The 22,670-nt window shown below is 27.8% G+C and overlaps 1 protein-coding gene across 1 annotated transcript in view; it reads left to right on the forward strand.

Moving 5' to 3' along the window:
* Positions 1–22,670, forward strand: part of klar (klarsicht) — a 138,069-nt gene that overhangs the window by 43,611 nt on the left and 71,788 nt on the right. The window contains exons 4-9 of the mRNA XM_089223454.1: positions 4,394–4,584; positions 4,691–4,814; positions 4,912–5,029; positions 7,083–7,244; positions 7,335–7,464; positions 10,077–10,201. Coding sequence (XP_089079580.1) covers positions 4,394–4,584; positions 4,691–4,814; positions 4,912–5,029; positions 7,083–7,244; positions 7,335–7,464; positions 10,077–10,201 — 850 coding nt within the window. The remainder of the gene's footprint in view (positions 1–4,393; positions 4,585–4,690; positions 4,815–4,911; positions 5,030–7,082; positions 7,245–7,334; positions 7,465–10,076; positions 10,202–22,670) is intronic.

Genomic DNA, 22,670 nt, shown 5'->3' on the forward strand with positions numbered 1-22,670 from the left:
TTTCTGATTTTATTTTAAACTATTCCATTTTAATTTTTAACTGGCTAACTATTAAATTTTGAACTTTACAGTACACACGGCTGGAACGAACTAAATTCACCAATCTGTACTCCCTCTGGATTTTATATGTGGGAAATCATTTAATCATTGAACTTATCGACAACATACTGTGTTATCGCTGTCATAAAATCCGTTTTTGATAAAAATTATTGTCACCTGTCGGCGAATCGGGAAAATTGAAACTATATATTTATAATTTGTCGGAAAACCAAGATGTCGGCAAACTAGACTGTCGGCGAAATGGGAATGTTTCTAAAATATTTTAAAACTGGTATATTTGTCGGCGAACTGAGTTGTGGGCTAATTGGGATTCGGCAAAGTGGGTATGAAACTATGAACCAAAACAACAAGTTGTTTTTACCTATTCACCAAAGAATGCAAAGCCCAGAGTTTGTGGATTGCGTCCCAAACGTAGGTAAGTGATTTTTTCCGTCCTTTTCTCTGTGCCGATTGCGTCCTATTGTATAGTAAACTATTTATTATAATTACTAAATAATTGCAAATTATGACTATTCATTTTCCAATATATCAATCCCAGAACTACGAAGTACGGATGTATTCAATAGGTAGTCATTACTAAATTCATATTAAAATAGTGTTGTTGAATGCTCATATATTATACAATAGGACGCAATCGGAACATGAAAAGGTAAGAAAATGTAATTTTACCTATCCAACATGTGGTATAAAAGATTGAAACGAGACGCAATCGAATGACACCCGCAAAGCCGACAGTAAAAAGAAGTATAATATTAGCAAAATAGGCATATCAGTCATATCACGTTATCATACGTCATTGATAGAACCCATATAAATACGGGTAGAGCATCATTTAATAGTTTTAGAGAGATAGTTGCATCAGTCGAAGTCTTTTGAGCTAACGACTGTGCGCTTAATATTGTAACTTTATTAATACTTATAGTAATAAACATTAAATTGTATTAAACATAGTAAATCGGAGTGTTGATTTATTCATTGCCTGTCTCTTATTCTCAACAACGTTTCAAGATTTTTACAAGCGTGCTACGTCGTTAAATAATTATTGTGGTACAGATCGTCGTGTCCTGCGCAGCTATCACTACACTACCTACTGAGCGAAACTTTTATTTTCTCGATGTAACCCAAATTTATTTTCTCCAGATCTTATTAAATAGATTAATTTATTCACGAGTCTTGACCTATATTATAATAGCTGGTTACTATAGGGCGCAGCGGAAGAAATGCGAAAGCACTCCCCGCTGCGTCGTCGGTTGAAAACTGAAAAAAAAAGATATAATACGGTGTGTAATAATAATATAGTGCAGTATTAATAACCGAGTACCTATAGTAATGTAGTGTAAGTTGAAAATAGCAAACGATCTAGAAACTAGAAAGCATAAGAACGCGATGCACTTTTGTCGGGACCGTGTATTAATTGTACTATAATATATTAAAATGTACTGCACTATGCAGATTGCAGTTGTAGTGCAGTGTTGCGTATCGTTTCGACGAGTTCGCCGCGTTGACGTCCGAAGGCGGACATGGCGACATCAACGTCAAAGTTTTGACGGGTCACTTCGTTCACGCCGGTCATCTTCGTTTCCATGATGCTAAACTGTTGAAGCAGTTTTATTCGATGCGGTATAATCGCTGACCCTGTTGACGTGATGGGAAAAACGGGACGACACCGTTCATCGTGTCAGGACGGGTTGGGTGTTTCGCGTTGGTCGACAGTTAGCACGAACTTTATTATATTACATAATAAATTATTAGAACACAAAACTATTCGTGTACTCACTACTTAGGTATAAGTAGGATGTAGTGCGTATTACCATTCGTGTCCTTGTTTAAACATTGCTCACCTGTCGCCTTCTGATACGATTCTTCATAATACTCGCCTTTTATAGTGGATGGAAAAAATCATATCAACCTTTATACAGTATAATAATAGTATTCACAAAAAGATTATGCTAGATAAAAAAATACATACTATACCTACGATTCATAGGCGCCCGCAGAAATTTTTCTAGGGGGGGGGGGCAATGTTAGGATTTGAGGATAAATATTATAATTTTACTAGGTGTTTTAAAATAATAACCTTTTTTTATTATACTCGTATACAATATATTATATTTTATTATATTACAACTTATTTTATACTTTAAATTTGTTGTATAGTATATAATAATTTATCTTAAAACATTCAATTCAAAAAAATATTTTGAAAAAGCATGGGGGGGGCAAATGCCCCAGCTTGCCCCCCTGCGGGCGCCTATGCTACGATTGTATAATATCTTATCTCAATTATAATATAAAAGTCAGCACCTTTAGCATTAAAACATTACTAAACTGATAATGATTATTACTGATAACATTTTGTTTTCAATTAAATTTGATGATAGTTTTTCACAATCTATCGTACAGGAATCGGCATTTAAATCAAACACTGTTTAATAATTGGGCTATTAAATATGTACATATTATATATATATTCTCAGTTCACCACCACACGCAATTGGCGTAAAAACAGGAAGTCAGAGTGTCTGAACACCCTAAATTAGACATGGTGTGGCGGTTAACTATCAATAATCGATACTCCATACCTGCTGTATATAATACCTATTATATATTATAGAGGTTGTTATATATTATAACATGGTTTGTTATTCAATGTTATCGCGTCTGGATCTGTGTATGTAAAAATATTAAACGGTTTACTGCTGCTGTGTCATCCCCGAAAGGTATTAGAAACGACACCATTCTTTTGGTGAATGGTTTGTGTTCTAAATTTATCAGCGGATTTTTCGCTGGCTCGTGACGTTATCCGTTTAAAAACGCGTTTTAAAAAGAATTTGTCTCGCGTGACGGTAGGAGTGAATAGTTTCCATAGAGATTCAAAAAGTGTATGTATTACGTCTATGGAGAACGGTCGCGCTTCGCTCATTGCGAAATAATGCGACAGGCACTTAAATGTTTTCCGTAGAAGTTCCAAGGTCTGCGCCATCGCACTAATAATGAGCAAAATATGGCGCACGGTGTAGGCGACTCGTTATTATTGTTGTGAAATGAAACGAAACGATTTAAAGTCTCGTCGTATTATTTCTGTTCACGGAATCTAAATCACATATTATTATATTTTTTTTCTATTGATCTTGAGTCCGGCAACTATGGCCATATCAGGTATTGTAGGGGAGGGGTTAGTTTAGTTGGTACGTTGACAACATGCGAATTTGTGACAATGTATTATTGCCGCTAAGAACCCGGGTGGTCACCCATCTGGGAACTAGTGGTAGCGTGCAGAGTCTACTCTCAAACACGTTGCGTGACTAATTGCAGCGACCACGAGATCGTAATTTCCCAATTATTGGTTATTTTATTTTTTGAATTTAATATAAAATGATAGTTATTGTGAATACCACGACCACGGTTGTTGAATAGGTACGTCCGTATAATTAAGCCGGGCTAACTTTACACTGTTGTGCTGTGTAGAGGAAATTCTATTTATTTAATATTTATTATAATCGTAAGTCTAATATTTTTCAATATTGACGCCAATTTTTGGAACGTTTGTAAGATTGAAATTCGTAAGCAGTTGGTGTGATATGGAAATTAACCGTGGTAGGTACAAGTCTTAAATAATTTTACTGTTTGTATTCCTTGATAGCCCAGATTATAAACAAACTCAACCATGGTATTGGTTATCGGAACTTAACTGTTCAAAACGCTGCATCATAGTGTTTGTAATGTTTTTCAAACGTTTACTTCATTGTTTATTTGTTTATAACAATCAGACATTCCAAATTTTTCTCATAATAAGACTTTTCCTTCGTTTACAATTATAGAAATTCTATCGTTAAGTTGAGTGTATTCATTTCAAGGTAACCGTATGTTACCTACATTTGTTAGGTACCTGCGTACGTTTTAAATAAATAATATATATAAGTACTGATAGTATACGACACGACACGGTGAAGTGTAGCAAACCCGACTCTTAGAAAAGTGTTGAGTTCTATTTTAATGTCCAGTAAAAGTATATTGGTATAACCATAGGCGCAGACGGGGCATCACTGTGTTTGTGTAGCCCCGAACCCGCCCCCCCCACCCCATAAAAAGCCTGAAAATTTTACCAATCTCATTGGAATATATGAAAAAATGTTCATCTCTACATCAAAATACTATTTGCACCTAAGTAGGTAATAAAATGTTGGTAGTACGTTACTTACATGATAATTAAAATGTAATTCTACCTAAAGTTAAATGACATAATGACCTACACGGTATAGTATAAGTGTTCTTTATGGCCTATGCGTTTTCTTTGGACTTTAAGTAACAATGACTGTACTACGATTTTCAGATCGGAGGAACGTCAATACTGTTGGAACTGCAATAGTCGAATAAGCCCTCGATGCGGCCGACGGCTGAGCAGGCACTTGGCCCGCTCTGTTTCTGTGCCTCCAACGAGGAACATCCATAAATCAGTGCCATGTATTATTAGATCTAAGTCAATGCCATATCGTGAAAAGGACACCGGAAAAATGCCAACGAGTAAGTCGTGTATGCGTGTGCACATGTACACCATGGAGTTTAAAATTGTTTGGACACGCAAATAATGCAATTATTTTCATTCGTTTTGTTTTCTTTATGTACGCAGACTTCGAAAACTCTTCGATCAAGACCTGTTTCTCGTTATCGTCGCTGCACCCCTCTACGGTCAATGTAGAGGATGGACAGCAAGCGGCGCAGAGACCGTACAACAGCCTAACCAAAAAAATCAAGTAATTATATTGTACCGATATAATACAACATACATGGTGATAATGTATTATATTCTAAAAATTATTTGAGAAAATTTAAAACGTATAATTGTCTTAGGAAAAATGAGACCACGAATCAGGATTGTTGGAGAGGTGATAGTAGTTACGAGTTCTTGTCCAGTCTTAGGACAAGTTATCAGTATCTGATGGACAACAACTTGATCGAAAGCTGCAGAGTAAGCAATATGCGTATTATTATTATAATTTTAATTATTTTGGGATCCGTATTAATGTAATACTTATAGGTATTATTTTTATGTAATTATAAAATTGAGTTCTAATAAAGTTCTTTAAGTTAGGTAACATCAATTTTAATTCGCTATTTTTATTGATATGCGTTATTTTATCTAGTACTATTATATTTACTTATTTAATCCCTAATTAAAATTAAATACCAACTTTTGAACTCAAAATTATTATTATTATTATTATTATTATTTTAAATATATCAAATTTTCCTAAACCTACCTATATTATGGACCATGTTTCAGTCAATATTCAAGAACATTTCAAGTTATAATTTACTAGCTTAAAGCTTAAAGTAATTCTACAAATTGTTATTTTTCTCTTGTCATAGGCACTTAGTTTTTACGGGCTCTATTGAATTGGCTCCCAATGTTGGGTAAATATGAATTAGACCCTTGATTTGATTCCTAAAAAATCTATAATTGAATTGGCTCCCTAAACTGTAAAATATTATTATTTAACCAAGGGTTCTCATACTATACACATTTACTTTTAAGGCAAATTTAATAAATTACTATTATAATATTATTCTAAATTACATCTAGTATATATTTTTATAAAAATGTGTATTAATAAAAAAATGCCCTAAAGTTTAAGCAACGCAATTGGTATACTAACCTAAAATTTAAGCAGCATTATTGGTAAATTACAAATTTTGTTTTAAGTACAACTGATCCATGCCCAATGTGATACCGTAAACCATGTGTTTAGATTAAGAATCATATTGACGTTAACTTCTTTAAGACACAATGTTTAACTAACTTTAAAACATTAACAACATTTTGTTAACCAATATATTTTTGAAAAAAAAATACTAGGGACTAATCCAATAATACATTTTTGAGAGATAATTCGATAATAAAGTCATGGGAGCCAATTTAAAGATACTTATTAAGGGTAAAATATTGACTTCCTATATTGGGGAATCAATTCAATTAGGCCGTTTTTCACCAACATATACCCAAAAAAGAATCCAAAATATTTTAAATTTATTTTTGTAATTTCTATTGAAATTTTAATTGAAAATTAATGTTTTCATTTCATGTTTGTTTCATCAGAGTTATTTTGATTTCCAAACTATGTGTATTTACATATTTCTTAAAACAAAAAATTACAAAATTATCTTTGTATTTAGTTTAACAAGTAATAATTTTATTTTGTTAGCAATGATTTCGATTAAATAGGTATACTATGTTGTCAATGTACTGTATGGAGTACCTACCTAATTATACAACATCTAAGTGTATAATTTAGATTTTTGATATAGTTTTTATTTATTATCAGTATGGATTCAATTACTACTTAGGTATGTTAAAATAAAATATGAAATATTGGCTATAAGTAAACGACTACAAAAAATAAAAATAAAATATCCTTTATATTTAGAAGAAATATTTTATATTAATGAAATTAAAATTAATTATCTTTTATTGATGACTATTTAGCTTATAAAATATAAAAAGTTTAGGTGTTATTAAATATTGAAGTACTAGGTGTGAATAACTCAAACACATAGGTACATAAAAATTAAATTTGATTAGTTAATAGTTTTTGAATAAAAAATTGACAAAGGAGAAGGCCTTATCATAGATGGTTAGATATGGCGAGATATGATATCTCAAATATTGACGAATTGATTTAAATGGATAATGCAATAAACTGTATTGGTTGGATAAGTTTAGTAAAAGAGTGTCAAAAACCTGAATAGCACTTAAAAAAAAAGAAAATTAGTTTTAAATGATTTTGATTATCAACAATTTATTACAAGTTTAGATATCAAATATTTAACTCATAATAACATCATATATTATACAAATAGCCAATAAAAAGTAAAATAAGATTAAGCAAAAAATGATAAAAATTAAACCTTTTTGTTGAAAAGGTAGAAAGCTTTTAAATTTAAGAGTATATTTTTTTGTATTTTGCGTGTATAAATATTTATATGTATTCTACAGTTGGTTAATTTATATTATTTATTTATAGGAAGTTGGATGTGACCTTAACAATGCTTCACCGATTCAAGATTGGAATGTTGAACGATTAAATATCTACATTAAAGAGTTAGAAAAAAGTTTTTGTTCAGGCTCTGCATCAAAATCCAATAATTGCAATTTGACAGAAAATGTATTATCACCTAAAAGACTGGTATGATTTAAAGGAATTAATTAAGAATCTATTATATAACAAATATCTTTGAATATTGCATTTAATAATTGATATATTTTTAATTTTTAGAGTATGAGTGAGGAAGTTCGTAGACTGAATATATTGCGCCATATAGCGCAACTATCCAAAAGACTGCCACACTGTCGAGAACCGTCATTGAACCAAAGCTGCTCGTCCATATATAATGCACATTACTTAGGTTATTATCCTAAAACTTAGAACTTTTTTCTGCTATGATTCGCTTTTAAATATTTATGATCTCATTTCCCTGTGATCCAAGTGCTAATCATAATTAATATTGTCTATACATCTTAATCTTTTAGAATTTAAAAATTATTTTTATCATTACTCCATATAAATTATTTTCTTTTTGAAAAATTTAATTATCTTATGCCAATTTCTATTATGATTGATGTTAACTTAAAACTTCAATTTTATATTTGTTCATTAATTTTTACTAATTTTTATCAGAAGTCATAAAATACTATTGTGATTTAAGATAACATTGCACACTTTTTAAGGAATTTAATATTGATCATTTAAGAAAATTACTAAAAATATCTAAATACATTTTTAAACCATTTATAAATATAATATATGCATAAGTGGGGTCCCAAATAAGTGTATCATATCATAATAAAGTAAATAGTAAAGTTATCTGGAGTTTAAAACATTTGGATTTTTAAAGTATATTATTGCCAACATTTTAAAACCAAAGCCTTACATGTTTTTAAAAAACTAAGTTATATTAATGTAAGATTTCTGTTAAACAAATCTATGGAGTTTTATTTATATTTAACTCAATCTTCTATGTACTATTTTAGTAAATATGGAAATGGGTCAATATAATGTATATCTTGATTGTATTTTTACTTAAATATTACTATGCAATGTTTATTAGCTTTAAGTTATTTTGTTTTTGGAAATGTTTTCCTATTGGTCTGTCAGTTTGTGTAGGTACTATATTTAGATTTTAAACGGCTTACTAATTATTAATAAAAAAATGTTGGCATTAGTAAAGTTTGGGGCCTTCATAGTCATTCTCAAGTATAATGTGATGTCAATAGGTATTTTAGATTTAATATTCTAATTGATCATTGGTATGACATAATTTTGTATCAAATTAAATATATGATTTATGTGAGTAGAGAGCATAGATATTTTTTTATTCAAATAATTAGTTATAATTATCTTTCAATCTACTATTTTAAAAAGATTTTTGTTCACAACATCAGTACTAATCAACAAATAATAGAAGGGTCTATTCTATTTCTAAACTAAATATTTTAACAAAAATATGTGTTACTCTAATGAGGAATAACTTCTAAAAATTTCTTTAGGAAATAATTAATTTTGATCATATTTGTTTGATGGCTAGAATTATTTTTAGAATAATATGATTGATTATTGTGGCTTTTAATTTTATACTTAAATTTCTAATCAATAATAACTTACTATCTTTTGCTAAGTTAAATGTCAGATAGTCAAATTAGAATCCTCAACAATCAGTCAGATTTCCCTACTCTTTTGTATTATGTAATAATGACTGCATAATAAATTATTAACAACTTAGAGCTGTTTAGGTATGATATTATAACTATTTTATTTCATGGGAATTGACTCATACTTCACTTATGTCAAAATATATTTTAATTGGGATCTTAACAGTAAACCCAATGGTATATTAATTATGATTGTAAGTTAAAATGTTTAAGTGGTCAATGTAAATTAGTATTGGATTACCAATATATTCTACAAAGTAATTATAAAAAAATCAATTTTTAATTTAAGCTTTATTTAATATATAAATAATATTTCAATTTGTATAGATTCCTTAATTTTGTAATTTAATATTATTGAAAGGTGTTAGGATTGGATAAATAGAAACAATTAGTAATTTATTAAGAACAATCAATCATTTTTTAAAATGTTAAATAATCTACATATATATAATAAGTAATTTATACTGTTTACTAACATGTTCAAATTGAATTACTTAATAATAATTTATTTAGGTACATTATCATAACTCAATAACTTGATAGTTTTATGACTATAGAAATAAACTTTGAAAAATGAATTAAATAATTTTAAATAATAACGAACAACTAAAATAAGTTTATAATATATTTTATAGAATTCTCAAGATTATGATTTAGTGATTTGTTATTATTATTACTAACTTTTTAGGAAAGTTTTTATCTATCTATCAGCCTATGTGTTCACTCATTACCTATTTAACAATATAAGACCTAACTTATAAAGAACAACTTAATTTTTGCTTATATTGATTACTTCTATGTATATAAACTTTAAATTGTTGATACTATAAATAATCAACAATATAAAACTATTTAAGTAACTTCTTTGTATGTGTCAATATCTACATTTCATTTTACAATCAATTTCAATGTTAATAAAATATTAAAGCTTAGAACATTTGTTTGTAAAAATTATCATTCTTCGAGAAATTATTTTTTAATTTTTCGCTTATATTTTTAGATTCTATTGTTTTCAGAATGTTATTTTTAAATTTTCCAAGTTCCTACACCAAATGATTTTAAAATTAAAATAGGTAAACATATTATGAAAAAAATGTTTTATTAGCAATTTAAACTTATAATAAAATGGTTTATTTTTAATTTATGTTCAATATGATAAGCTGGATGAAATTTATATTTGATGCATATTATTCAATCCCTAGTAATAACAAACTATAGGAATTCAGAAATAATATTATTTTTTTTTTTGGTCTTTTACTTATGTTTATGTTACATTAAATAGTATTAACATATGTTTAATATTTTGTAGAAGTAAAATCAAATTTGAGATCCTTGGATCAATGGATGGCCCAAATGGAAGTGAAATTAAAACCTAATTATTTTCGCGTCAATTGGAATCGCCGTGAAATCAGGCAAAAGGCAGAAGAGCACAAGGTAAGATTTATTAATTATTACCATAGGTAGTTAAGAAAAATGTTTGTTTACAATTGTATTAGTATAATTTTTATTTCATTTTCTCAAAAATTGGAATTAAAGTTAAATACATTTTAGTACACAACCTTACCTAAGTCCTAGCCTCCTAGGTATATATATTTGGTAAAAAAAAAAAAAACATAAAAAGTTGCAGTTATGCAAACAATAATGTACTCGAGTAAACAAACATTGCTTAAGTATCGATATAGTTTTACTATTACTATTTACTTGTGATTTTATTTTAAATGTATTTAAAGAATTGTATATAAAGCTGAAAATGGGAAATAAGTTATTTAACTTTTTTGAATTTTGTTTATGATATTATAAAAATGTACACGATGCATACCTAGGTTTTGTTAAAAATACAATATTATTGTGTTATATTGTACAATCATTTTGGATTTCTAGTTCTTCTTAGTTTTATTTATCAGGCGCTGTATAGACATTGTTTGGTGAGTGCATGAAATTAAAGTCATCAACCTTAATTTTTAGCAGGGGTAATTTACCAACGATTAAAATGTAATAATACTCGTAAGTCGTGAATATAAGATGCAAACCAAAAAGAGGAATATTTTTTCTGTATAGAATCTATATGTATTTGAAAGAAATCTGTATGTTTCCAATAAATACAAAAAACCATTTATCGCAAGATAAATCCAAAAAGTAAATTCGAATTTCTGCGCATGTTTCTGGCTAAAGAAATGAATAAATTTTATTTTAAATACCAAAATAATATAAGATTCAAACGTTACGGCGGATATACAAATCAATAATAATTATTATACCAAAATTATTATATACAGTGGTTTAATTTAAAGTTATTTTGGATTTTATACAACATTCGTTGTGAATAACCAATTTAAATAATAAAAAAAAAAAATTGTATCATTTTGTTATTGGTTTTAAGTCGTGTTTGTCGAGTAGTATAATATCAAATTTCTATTTTTGATATTGATATTGAATATTAATTTTAAATTTAACATTCGATGACAATGGGTTTTATGCGCTGTGTTAAATTGTTGTGATTTGTGGGTGGAACAAGGCGATTATCTTTTTCTTTTTCTGATTGATACTGTTGGTGAATTATATTTTAGTTATTTAGTTAGTAAAAATTACTTTATTACTTTATTGTTTTAAATAGTAAATTGTTTATCATTCAATATTATAATTTTTTACTTATATATCATTAATTATAAATGTTGGTATTATGTATTGTCAACAGCATTAAGTGAATCCTATATACACAATCAATGAGGTATAATATAAATGTTGTAATTAATAAATATGATGTACCTAAAATATTATAAAAGTACCTCTAACAATAATATGAAATATTATGTTAAACATCATACTATCATGTTCATGTAATATATTTGTGTGTGTACTGTGTATGCGTGTATATTTAAAAGGTTATAAATTTATAATTGATATAAAAATTAACTATTGCATTCGCCACTATCAACACGATTCAATTCTAATAAAAATGTTAAAGTGTTTAAATTCTTTCAGTAGAAATATGGCGCGTTTCGACGAAGTCGATTTACCGGTTATCTTTGCCTACCTTCTATGCTCGAGTGTTATTTTTAATAAGTATCGATCTTATGGGATGAACTAGTTTGCAAAAAATTATTTTTAAACACTGGTAGCTTGAAATTTCATTCATACTAATAGGTATATATTATGTATTACCTATTGCTTTCTTAAATTGTTGTCGAGTTATTATTGTTATAAATTATAATCATGTCCCTAAAATATTTTATAAATAAATATACATTTTTGGTAGATATTTATTTATTCTAAAATATTGTTTGTGTGCATTCATATTAATATTTTCTTTTATCAATTGTATGTTGTACTAGTCCATTTTTTAGGACATATTAACTTTGTACCAATATACCATTGTACCATACATTTACACTAATGAAATTATTACTGATCAAATATAATTGTACGCAAAAGAAAACACCTCACACAATTAAACCTTCATATTATGAATAAAAATATTTATTTAAAAAAAAAAGTCTATTCATAAATGTCTGATCATTTTTTTTTATTAATATCAAAATATGTAGGGACTTCGATTAATTTTAAAACTAAAATAACTTCAATTACGAAGAAAACATTAAAAAATAATTTTACAATTAAAATTATTTTTCTATTTATGAAAAATATGTAAATAGTTTACCTATCACTAATGAATTAATTCAATTTCACGAGTATTGTGCTCTATGTGAATGATTAATTAATTCACAGTCTTTTTTAGGTAATATATTGTTTGTGAACGGTTTAGTAAAAATTCATTGATTGACGTGTTCGCAAATTTAATATTTATACACTGATTAAAAAATGTATTTAACTGTACAGAGTACGAAGACTACACAAGAAAACAACTGAATACATTGTATTATATAGGTGTAGTCAGGAAATTGTGTTTTATACAGTCGACACATTTTGAGAATATAATATAAGAATTGGCTCTTCAGACATAGTTAGACAATTTTTAAATTGATAATTTTATGAGTTATAACTTATAAGTTATAATATTTAATGTTTTATGAAAATAAAAATATAATCATAGACAATTTATTATTATATTAAAGACTTCAAAAATTTGGCTCTGGAACCTCAAAATTGTTATTTTGATCTTGCGATCTTGTATAATACACTGATAAATATGTACCTGTTGCAAATGAGTAATCTGGTATAAAATACGCAATATTTATTGATCTGTTTTTGATTACTTATACAAATTTAAATAATGTTTTATAAAACCAAGTCAAAATCAAATTAAACAATATATATGTAATATATTATATTGAAAAGTATATAAACATGTAGGTACCTATTCAACATAACAATATATAGACAAATATGAAATAATAATCAAGCATCATATTGGAATTATTTTAAATTAATCTGAAATGTCATTGACACTTTATTATAATATATATAGTTAACGATAATATATCCCCCGAAGATAACTTCCAATTATGTTATGTGGATGCCTTAAAGAACAAGGCTGTGTACTTACATTACATTATGTCAGTGAAACAATGTAAAACAAAAAAAAATTTCTGTGAATGGTTTCTTCAGCTGCAGTCCAATTATTATTATTTGTATTATTATCTTTACTATTATTCTAGATAGTAACTACTAGATACTGAGCCTCTTCTTTGGAAACGAATCAAATCAAATCAATAGCATTGTCTTTAGATGTTTAATATGGACCAATAATATAATATACTCCTTAATTGGATCCGTATCAATTCTTATAACCTGAACGCGACAATTTTAACTGTGTTTATGTGCCGGTTTTAAGACAAGTTTTACTTTCTCTCGGTGCACTACGTATACCATTAAACTGCAGTATTTATTTGCAGTTTAGTTGCTTGTATTGAATTTTAAATTTACTGATTACTTCGCTGGTTTAAGTCTAGAAAGTAGATATACTTATACAATGTAGAAATAAAATAATATAGAAATACCATTCAATCAGCTGGTTGGGATTTTGTTTACTTGTGGTCTGAACCTTCGATAAACATGGAAACAAGCCCGGAAATTTTCATGAAGTTAAATCTTTGTCCATCCGAGTTAACTCGGAGTATGTTGACTGCCGTGGTGGTAAGCCTCAATAGTATAATCGCCTAAAGATGTATAGTGTAAAAATTTGATATCACGACATTAAATATCTTTTTAGATTCTGAGCGGAGCGATGAATGTATTGATTTTACCATGATGTGTGTTTTTTTTTTTTTTTTTGTGTCTGTCATCACGTTTTGGGGCAGTAAAAATGCTTCGATTTTTGACTTCAGTACCTCGTTCGATCAGAAAGTGAATCTAGTTGGTACTTTGGTTGGGGGGGGGGGGTCAAAAGTAAAAATTTCCAATATTTTTTTTTTCTTAATATTTGGGATAAACAAACTAAAAATTATGGAAAAAACGGGAATTTTTACACACAATTAATTTTCGACAAAATCGATTTTAGTTTTTGATGTAACTTTAAAACAAATGACCATAGATACATGAAATTTTCACCTAATATTTATATAAGTATATTCTATCCACCATGCAATTTTCAAAAAATTTCGACTGAAGTTGAACTATTCATAGGCATTTCAAATTTTCGATCATTATTAGTTTTTTTAAAATTAATATCGATAAAAATTTATTTGTTAGGCAGAAAAGCTTGAAAATTTAATACAAGGCTCTTAACATATTGTTACAATATCAGTTGAAAAATAAAAGAAATACATCGTCACAATTTTTTTTTATAAGCATTCAAAGTTTGAATTTTTACAACATTATGTAAAAATCACGAAAATTCGCAAATTATTTCAAACTAGAAATTCATAAAAATTTTTCTTTTTAATCTAAGATTTGAAATTTTTAATAATCTATAATATATCCTAGACAGATAAATCGTCTTCGCTCAGAATCGTTTTTTGTATACAATGATATAATATCATTGGATTCAAATTTAATTCCATCCATTACAGTAACCCACTTGTAACCTACTGTACAGCAGAGCGACATACACGACTTACCCGCCTTTTTTACATTGCGTTAGTAGTACATAATTATAGTATATTATAATATGTTCTTTATTTTCTCTGGCGATCATTGTGTTGACGTTACATACGTTAATTAATCGTTGATGGACTTTAATGTTATCATGATTATTCACGGTATAATGTTAAGGTCGTAGTATTGTGTCGAAGATATTAGCTGACAATGAACTTAATACTTTACTAGCATTATTTAGCTTTAACAATACTTTAGATGATTTTGCTTAAAAATTGTATAAATTTGATGAATTTATATTTTTTCTGACACTATTGCATACTTATTACGCCACTAAAAATACTAATACGAATTATAAATTAAAAAAAAAAAAAAAAATACAGACCAATATTCTTTATTCTGTTCTATCAGCGATTATTAAAAGCTGTAACTGAAAAATTATTCGTTAAAATTTTGAATTACTTCTATCAACGTTTTCAAAAAAATTATTCGCTAAATAATAGACATTAAAAACAGGGGTGAGTTCGGAAAATAGAAGTTTGTGCGTAGCTATAGGACACTTCATGAGTAGTACTAAAAATTAAAAGTATAGTCTTTATAATTAGGTTTATATAAAATTCTAAAAATCAGAATTTTAATAAATTCATTGCTAAAAGAAAAAAAGGGTGATCATGATTGATGATCACTCTATGTTTGTATATTATATACAACGTTTCGAATGTATCATATATTATTATGTATTTGTCTATTATTATTATTTTTTACAACACGAATATGACGGTGTTGAACTTGAGTCAAGGTCGTATACTTTCATCGCGAAGAGGTGTATATAGCGTAGTTGTAGAAGTCAAAATGTCCATACAAGAAATAGGATGATTAATCGGTTTCTTCTGTAGTGAAGTAACAAACACATTTTTTTATGTTTGTTGTTATGCAAGCGTGTGATGAATAAACTCTATAGTAATAACAATAAAACTTGTGTGCCGGTGTCTTGAAAATGAGTTTTATATAACATCGTCGTATATTCGTATAGTAGGTGGTTAGCTAGTACTGTGTGCGTACTGCGTAATGAGCCAGTCATTGTTGGCTTAGATTAAATAGGTTCCAGAACATTGATAAAATTTGTGATTATTTAAAAGCGTATACGCATCTAATACTCTACACCTTGTGACTCTGAGTAGGTATATTTTAAGCCCAAAATGTCAAATGATTTATTTTAAATGGTGACTGTAGACGTAGTTATTTTTCACCTGTGCCAAAAATTTAACATTCATATGATGAAGTTTCTATTAAAAAAAAAAATTACATATATACACATACGTGATATACCTACACATTTTATTTAATAAAATATTTAATATAACACTTATTATATTATATAAAATTATAAACTCAATAAAACATTGACACATTTATACATTAATCGGATTATAATAATAATTTGCATATAATAGGTAGGTATAATCTTATTACATTTTACTTCTATTTCAATTCATATGTAACAATTTGATCTTGTAACTATTATATGTATTTAGATACAATGAACAATAACTTGATATTTCTCATTGAAACAATAGTATAATAATTAATCCATATATGACACTTAATTTGTCATTATTATTATAGTATAATAATACATATTACGTATTTAATACTTCACAAAGACTAATAAGCTCATTAGAATTCTTTGTCTGTTATAATAATTGTGTTTCGCTGTCTACTTATACTTAACTTTAATATATAATATAATATATTATTAGAGTAGTTTTGAATTTTTATGTTAACTTATTTACAAATTAGAAAATTACTTAAATACCTAATAAATGTAATTTTAAATTTGTAATAGGTAATTTCATGTTTTCTTAATATTTTTCATACATTTCTTAGAAGTATATATGAATTTTAATTAGTACTTCGGTCATATTCATATCATATAAACGAAAATTTATGAATATTTAAGATTTATATTAATAACCTCCGCATTCGAATACTCGTTGTCGATCACCAGCTAGTAGAGGCATATCTTGATATAACTATCATAAGTTAAAGAATTCTTAATTCCAATTCATTTTAGAAAAATTCTTGTTTTGAAACATGTTAATTTTTTTAATAAAACAGCACATCAATATTAAATGCCATGCGATATTGCAACTATAAATTATAATGTATGAACTTCTGGACTTCAAGTCTTATATTATATTGTATTATAGGTACTTATACTTATTTGACTAATTAGTAATTACTATTGAATAGATATTGTGTTTATGTTGTATACTTATACATACTTTACACCATATATATATAATATGAGAATAAAATAAAGTAATTGGCGGGCGTGGTGACAAAAGCCTTTAACGTGTTGGTGTGGAATGAAGAGGAGCAGAATAGATTCTATAGTAAGAAAATTAAAAAAAAAAGTTATAATCAATAGTCAATATTCAATAGATTATAGTTTATTGGAGCCGACTGCAGAAGTACAGACAATGGCAACACGTCTCGTTTGGCGTTATGCACTGTACAATAATGGCACCAACCATAATACTACCTTCCATGGCTGCATCATATTATATAGGTAGTACATATTATATACGAGTATTATAGGTATTCTGCGAAGCGAGTTATACTAATGTGATGCGAGGTTGAATTATAATAACCGCGATGATTGCAATTATTATTATTATTATTATTGATGTTGTTGTGAGAAATTATTTTGCTTCCACCGTGCAGTATGTAGTATATAACATTATATAATATGACTTCTGACACGATTTCAATTACTTCTTGTCGTTATGTATCGGTGTTCTATAGAATTCGGTATTTTATTTTATTTTTCAAGACGAAGGAAACTCTACTATGACGTATCACTGCATATTTCGCAACGTGGAAAAACTCGTTAAGTTTGGTTGGAAAAATGACGATTATAGAATAAACGGTTTCTCTAGTTACCTAACAGTCGCTGGTAGCGCCTATCTAATTATTCCGCAGTAGTGGTGCATTATTGCGCATCACCAAAACGACTAACGATATTATTTTTGATTCATGTACACTGTACAGCAATATACTCTATATTCGCCGCCCGTGTGACTGAGCTATATGTGATCTTTATTATAGCCTATATAGTGTAGGTATATTATCAAGAAAAATGGTAATACATTGACACGCTGATCTTATGTACGATGACAATATTATGTATTAAATATGGTTAATACTTAATACTATCATTAGGTACTATTATTACTATCGCTATTACTATTACAGTATTACGCTTATAATAATAATGCGTTAGAGAAATTTCTGAAATGATAATAATACAGTCATCACACCAAATTTGTTTATTCGCCTACCCGACTGCTCATATAACTATTATAAAAAAAAAACCTTTTTGTCATAAAAAGACAATTTATAGGTACATCATTATAGTACCAATGTAAATATAATATTATTATTTAATCTATTACCTTATGTAAATGTTATGAGTGTTATGACAGTGTGGACTTTAATATTTTTGGAAAATTTTGTTTGAGTACTGCATAAATTTATTATTTATGAATTACGAGTGCGAGCGATTATTCACTTATATCTTTTTTATGTATAAATGTATATTAATAATAAATATATGTAATATACAGTAGATAGGTTTGTCCTGTTATTACTTAATTTTGTATACACCCGTCTGTTTACAAATTTACAATATATTGAATGTAGTCTCATCCCTGTAGACGTATAGAGATTAGAGAAACCTGAGAAACTAAGAATATAATATAATACTATTATATGATGTATAATATATATTATTAGCCATTAAAACTCCTACTATTTACCCACTTCCTACCCAATTTTTAAATTATACGTAGGTATTTGAATATTTTTATACTTATTATAAAAATTATAGTGTGTAGTTTAACTTTTAAAATAATCGCATGATTAATAATTTAATAAATTAACTCAATAAATCACGCATTCTCGTTAATTATAGGTATTAAGAAATCAGTCGAAGGACAATTTTATGATTATTTATTTCGTGTCTAGTATTTGGCTAAACATTTAAATTGTAGTTTTAAATAATCTTGAATTTCTACTTCATATAATGTTATGTGATAGTTATTTTTAAAATGTATGTTACAAAAATATTAAAAATATTTTGACGACTGTATGATTATATAATATATATTATAATTTATAATTATAACAGTCAATATATTATATTTGAATATAATAAAATGTCTCACAAAGATATTCTAATTTAAAATGTTGTGAAAACAGAACACCGTTTCACTTAAAGTTTGTTTAATTAATTCACGTGGGACATCTTGTGTATGTATATCTGATTAATTCTATATAATGTGTGCTTGTTTATAAATTGTACACGTCAAAACGTTATCTACTATTGTTATACCTGCACTTATTCTACACGTTTCAAAATCATAATAAAGTTTACCTATTTTCCTATTCATTTTTGAATCACTCAAAGTAGTATATCGTTGAGCAATCTGATGTTATTTTTGACATGTGTCTACCATAATAAATGTAAAAATCTATCAACAGTGAATATAGGTGCACAACGCTTCGTAAAAAAATATTCCATTGTTCGATATCTTATTCGCCATCAATGAAATTGCTAACTTTTTTTTGCATATAATAATACTGTCTTGACATATTATATATATATAATATATACATATATTGTAGGATCTTGACGATCTCGCTTAGATTGTTTTCATGCATCCATTATCATTCGACCGCAGTATTTTTTCAAACAAAAGAACCATGAATGTGCGAAATGGTTTTCATGTATGTAGCTATAAAACGAGTAGAGGTATACATTCGAAATATGTATTAGAGGAAAAATGTGCTGATGAACACCGTTGTTTCTCTGACCTATAATTAAATTCACCAATAAATGAAGTTCTATATTATTAGCGGTCTCGGTTATAGTTTTCGATCAAACAATGTGGTTTAGTTGTATATTAATTGTAGTATATAATTAATACTTATTATAACATGATATAGGTGTAGTATTGTTAAAATCTTGTAATCGTCATCTATAGATTTTAATTCACCGAAATTAAAAACAATAAATAAATTTAAACATGAATATATTTGTTAAAAATAGGTACCCATTGTTTATATAGTGTTGAGTCAAATGTATATGAAACTTAGACAGCCAGCTAGAGCTCTCCCAAATCTGCAAAATGCAATTCTACAATTCCGTCTATACTTATTGTTTCATATCAACTTCGCAGTTCGCATATACATACATAGACAACGATATTAATTCTTCGTCAATATTTGCTGTGGTCATATCATTGAATATCTAAAAAAAGTGTAATTTTTTATATTTTTATTATGCTAGTTTTTTTTTTTTTTTTGAGTTTTTTCATAACTTTATGAAAATCTATTGTTTAAGTATATATTTTAAATTTCATTATCAGAATCATGAATACTTTTCTAAACAATTTTGTGTATCGCGGAATATTGAATAAATTGGTTATTGTTATTATTATTACTTTTATTAATAATAATAAATAGGTAATCAGGTTTAAAATAAATCAAAATTTAGGTTAGAAAAATCAATAAAATAATTTTTTTAGAAAATCAGTGTAGCAATTCTTATAATATATGGATTACTATACGTAAACAAACGATCAGCGAGAACTGCAAGCACAAAGCACGGCGCACACGTCATGATCTTGATATGACGAATTTTCTCCGCGAAGATCGTATCGCGCCGGTCGATGCTATATAGCATGTACCTACCACGTATCCGCGTATTGTGTATAATAGTTAATAACCAGCAATAAGAATCAGATTTGTTTTACGTGACTGTAAATGTAATAATATTACACGCACGGCCGTGACTTACAGTTCTGTATGTGTATCTGTCTTTCTCTACACACACGCACACATATATATATATATTATATAGGCTAGTGGAATAATAATAATCGATAACCGCGGATCAATCAAAGTGTAAAAAATGTAGTCTTGTAGTCTTGCATGCAGCAAACACCTCCCAACGCAATGTCGGGATATGATGTATAATAATCATAATACTGCTGGTTATATGCCGTCGAGTAATTCAAAAACAACCATCATAGTATCATATTATACTCCAGTACGCCTATATACAATAGGTATAACATTATTCGAGTAAAATATGCAATCGGGTCATTGTAACGGAATTTTATTCGACACGGTGTATCATTATGTTGTGATGATAATGGACATTAAAATATAATATAATATTATAAATTATAATGTACAAATATAGTATAGTAGATGGTAAACATCCGGACCCGCGGTAATCGGTGTACGGTATATCCTCCGATCGTACCGTAATTTCACGCGAGCCCTTCGCATTGTTCTTGCGGAAACCGACTGAGGCGATCAGCCGGTATATACGAAAAAAAAAACGAATTCTGTTCGCCTCTCAGACGCTTGGTCGTCCTACACCTGCAATAGATATAGTTTGCATTTATAGATACCCAATATTCCACTTGGTGCAGGAATAATATTCTATAAAAACCACAAATGGCGACGACTGGACTTAATAATCTGCGATGAACAAGAAGTTTATTGTTTCGTAATAATTTGTATAATATGTGTATATTTAGATGTATAACAATAATGTATAGGTACAATAGGATTTCGCTGCTAAATCGTAGCCACCACGGAGAAAGTTATGATATTTTACTGAAAAAAAAATCATTATTATTAATTATAAAAGAAAAAACTGACGCTATTTTTGTTTTTACTTCTTATTATAATTCGTTTGGATTGTAGGCCGTATCAAACCGTAAATATGTGTAATCATCATTTAGTGTAGTCCGTCTCCTATTGTAATGCCCTAGAATAAAATTAGCGATTGTTCTGCATGCATAATTCGTATACCTATTTATCATAATAATTTCCGAGCGGACATAGAATTCACGGATGATTATTCCGTATTGGTTTGGAGAAAATTTTTTTTTTATGTTTTTATACAAATGAGAAATCGGCTTATGACTTTATAACAATAGTTTTCCTTATAGGCTGCAGCTACAATATAATGAATAAATATTCTATCGCGCATATAGTTGTCTATAAAAATATTAATAATATATTATGACTTATGAGTATTATTATTATTATTTGTTTGATCTAAACTTTAATGTTGGTGTAATTTGAAAATATTATTGCCGATTTTATATAGGTGTATATATTGTATATGATTTGATATAATATAACATACTTATATATTTATTTGAGTTATTGAGTTAGGACAAAATCCCCCATTAAATTATTACTGCACACCTACATTTTAATTAAAAATTAGAATAGCACTAACTATGCAAAATATAATGTAATTTACTGTAATTGAGTTACATTAATTAAGTACCTGTTGTTAATGTGTATAATATATGTGTCATGTGTTGTTTGAATATATACTTTTGACTATATAATATACCTACGAACTGTTTTTATACCTATTTAATTTACGTATATAAACTCCAGTTGTTATGGGGTGTTTAAATTGTTATATTTTGGTATTGTCGTCTTTATTTTTTCTCACAATTTGTTGGTAGGTACATTATCTTAGGATTTCCAGGTTAATGACGGGCACTTGAAAGTTAAAACGTTTTGTTATAATTTTTATTTCGCGTTTTACTTGATATTTAATGAAATATAAATTTATGTAAGAACTAATGGCCTTTGTCGCCGAAGTTGTAAATGATCAATAAAAAAAAAAAAAAATGTATGCATAAAATTTTAGTAGGTTGGTTTTTTTGATTTTGATTGGTTTTTTCGTTATTATTTTGTACCATAAAAATTCTTTCTATTGTTATAGTGTACACTCGACAGACAACGCCATTCACATCATACAGGTACCATAGTTTGAGCACATTCCTCGACATGCATAGTCGGTTAC

This window comes from Diuraphis noxia, unplaced genomic scaffold (genome assembly GCF_037042655.1).
Source record: "Diuraphis noxia isolate RWA-SAM2 unplaced genomic scaffold, SU_Dnox_SAM2 contig0003, whole genome shotgun sequence".
NCBI classification, from domain to species: domain Eukaryota; kingdom Metazoa; phylum Arthropoda; class Insecta; order Hemiptera; family Aphididae; genus Diuraphis; species Diuraphis noxia.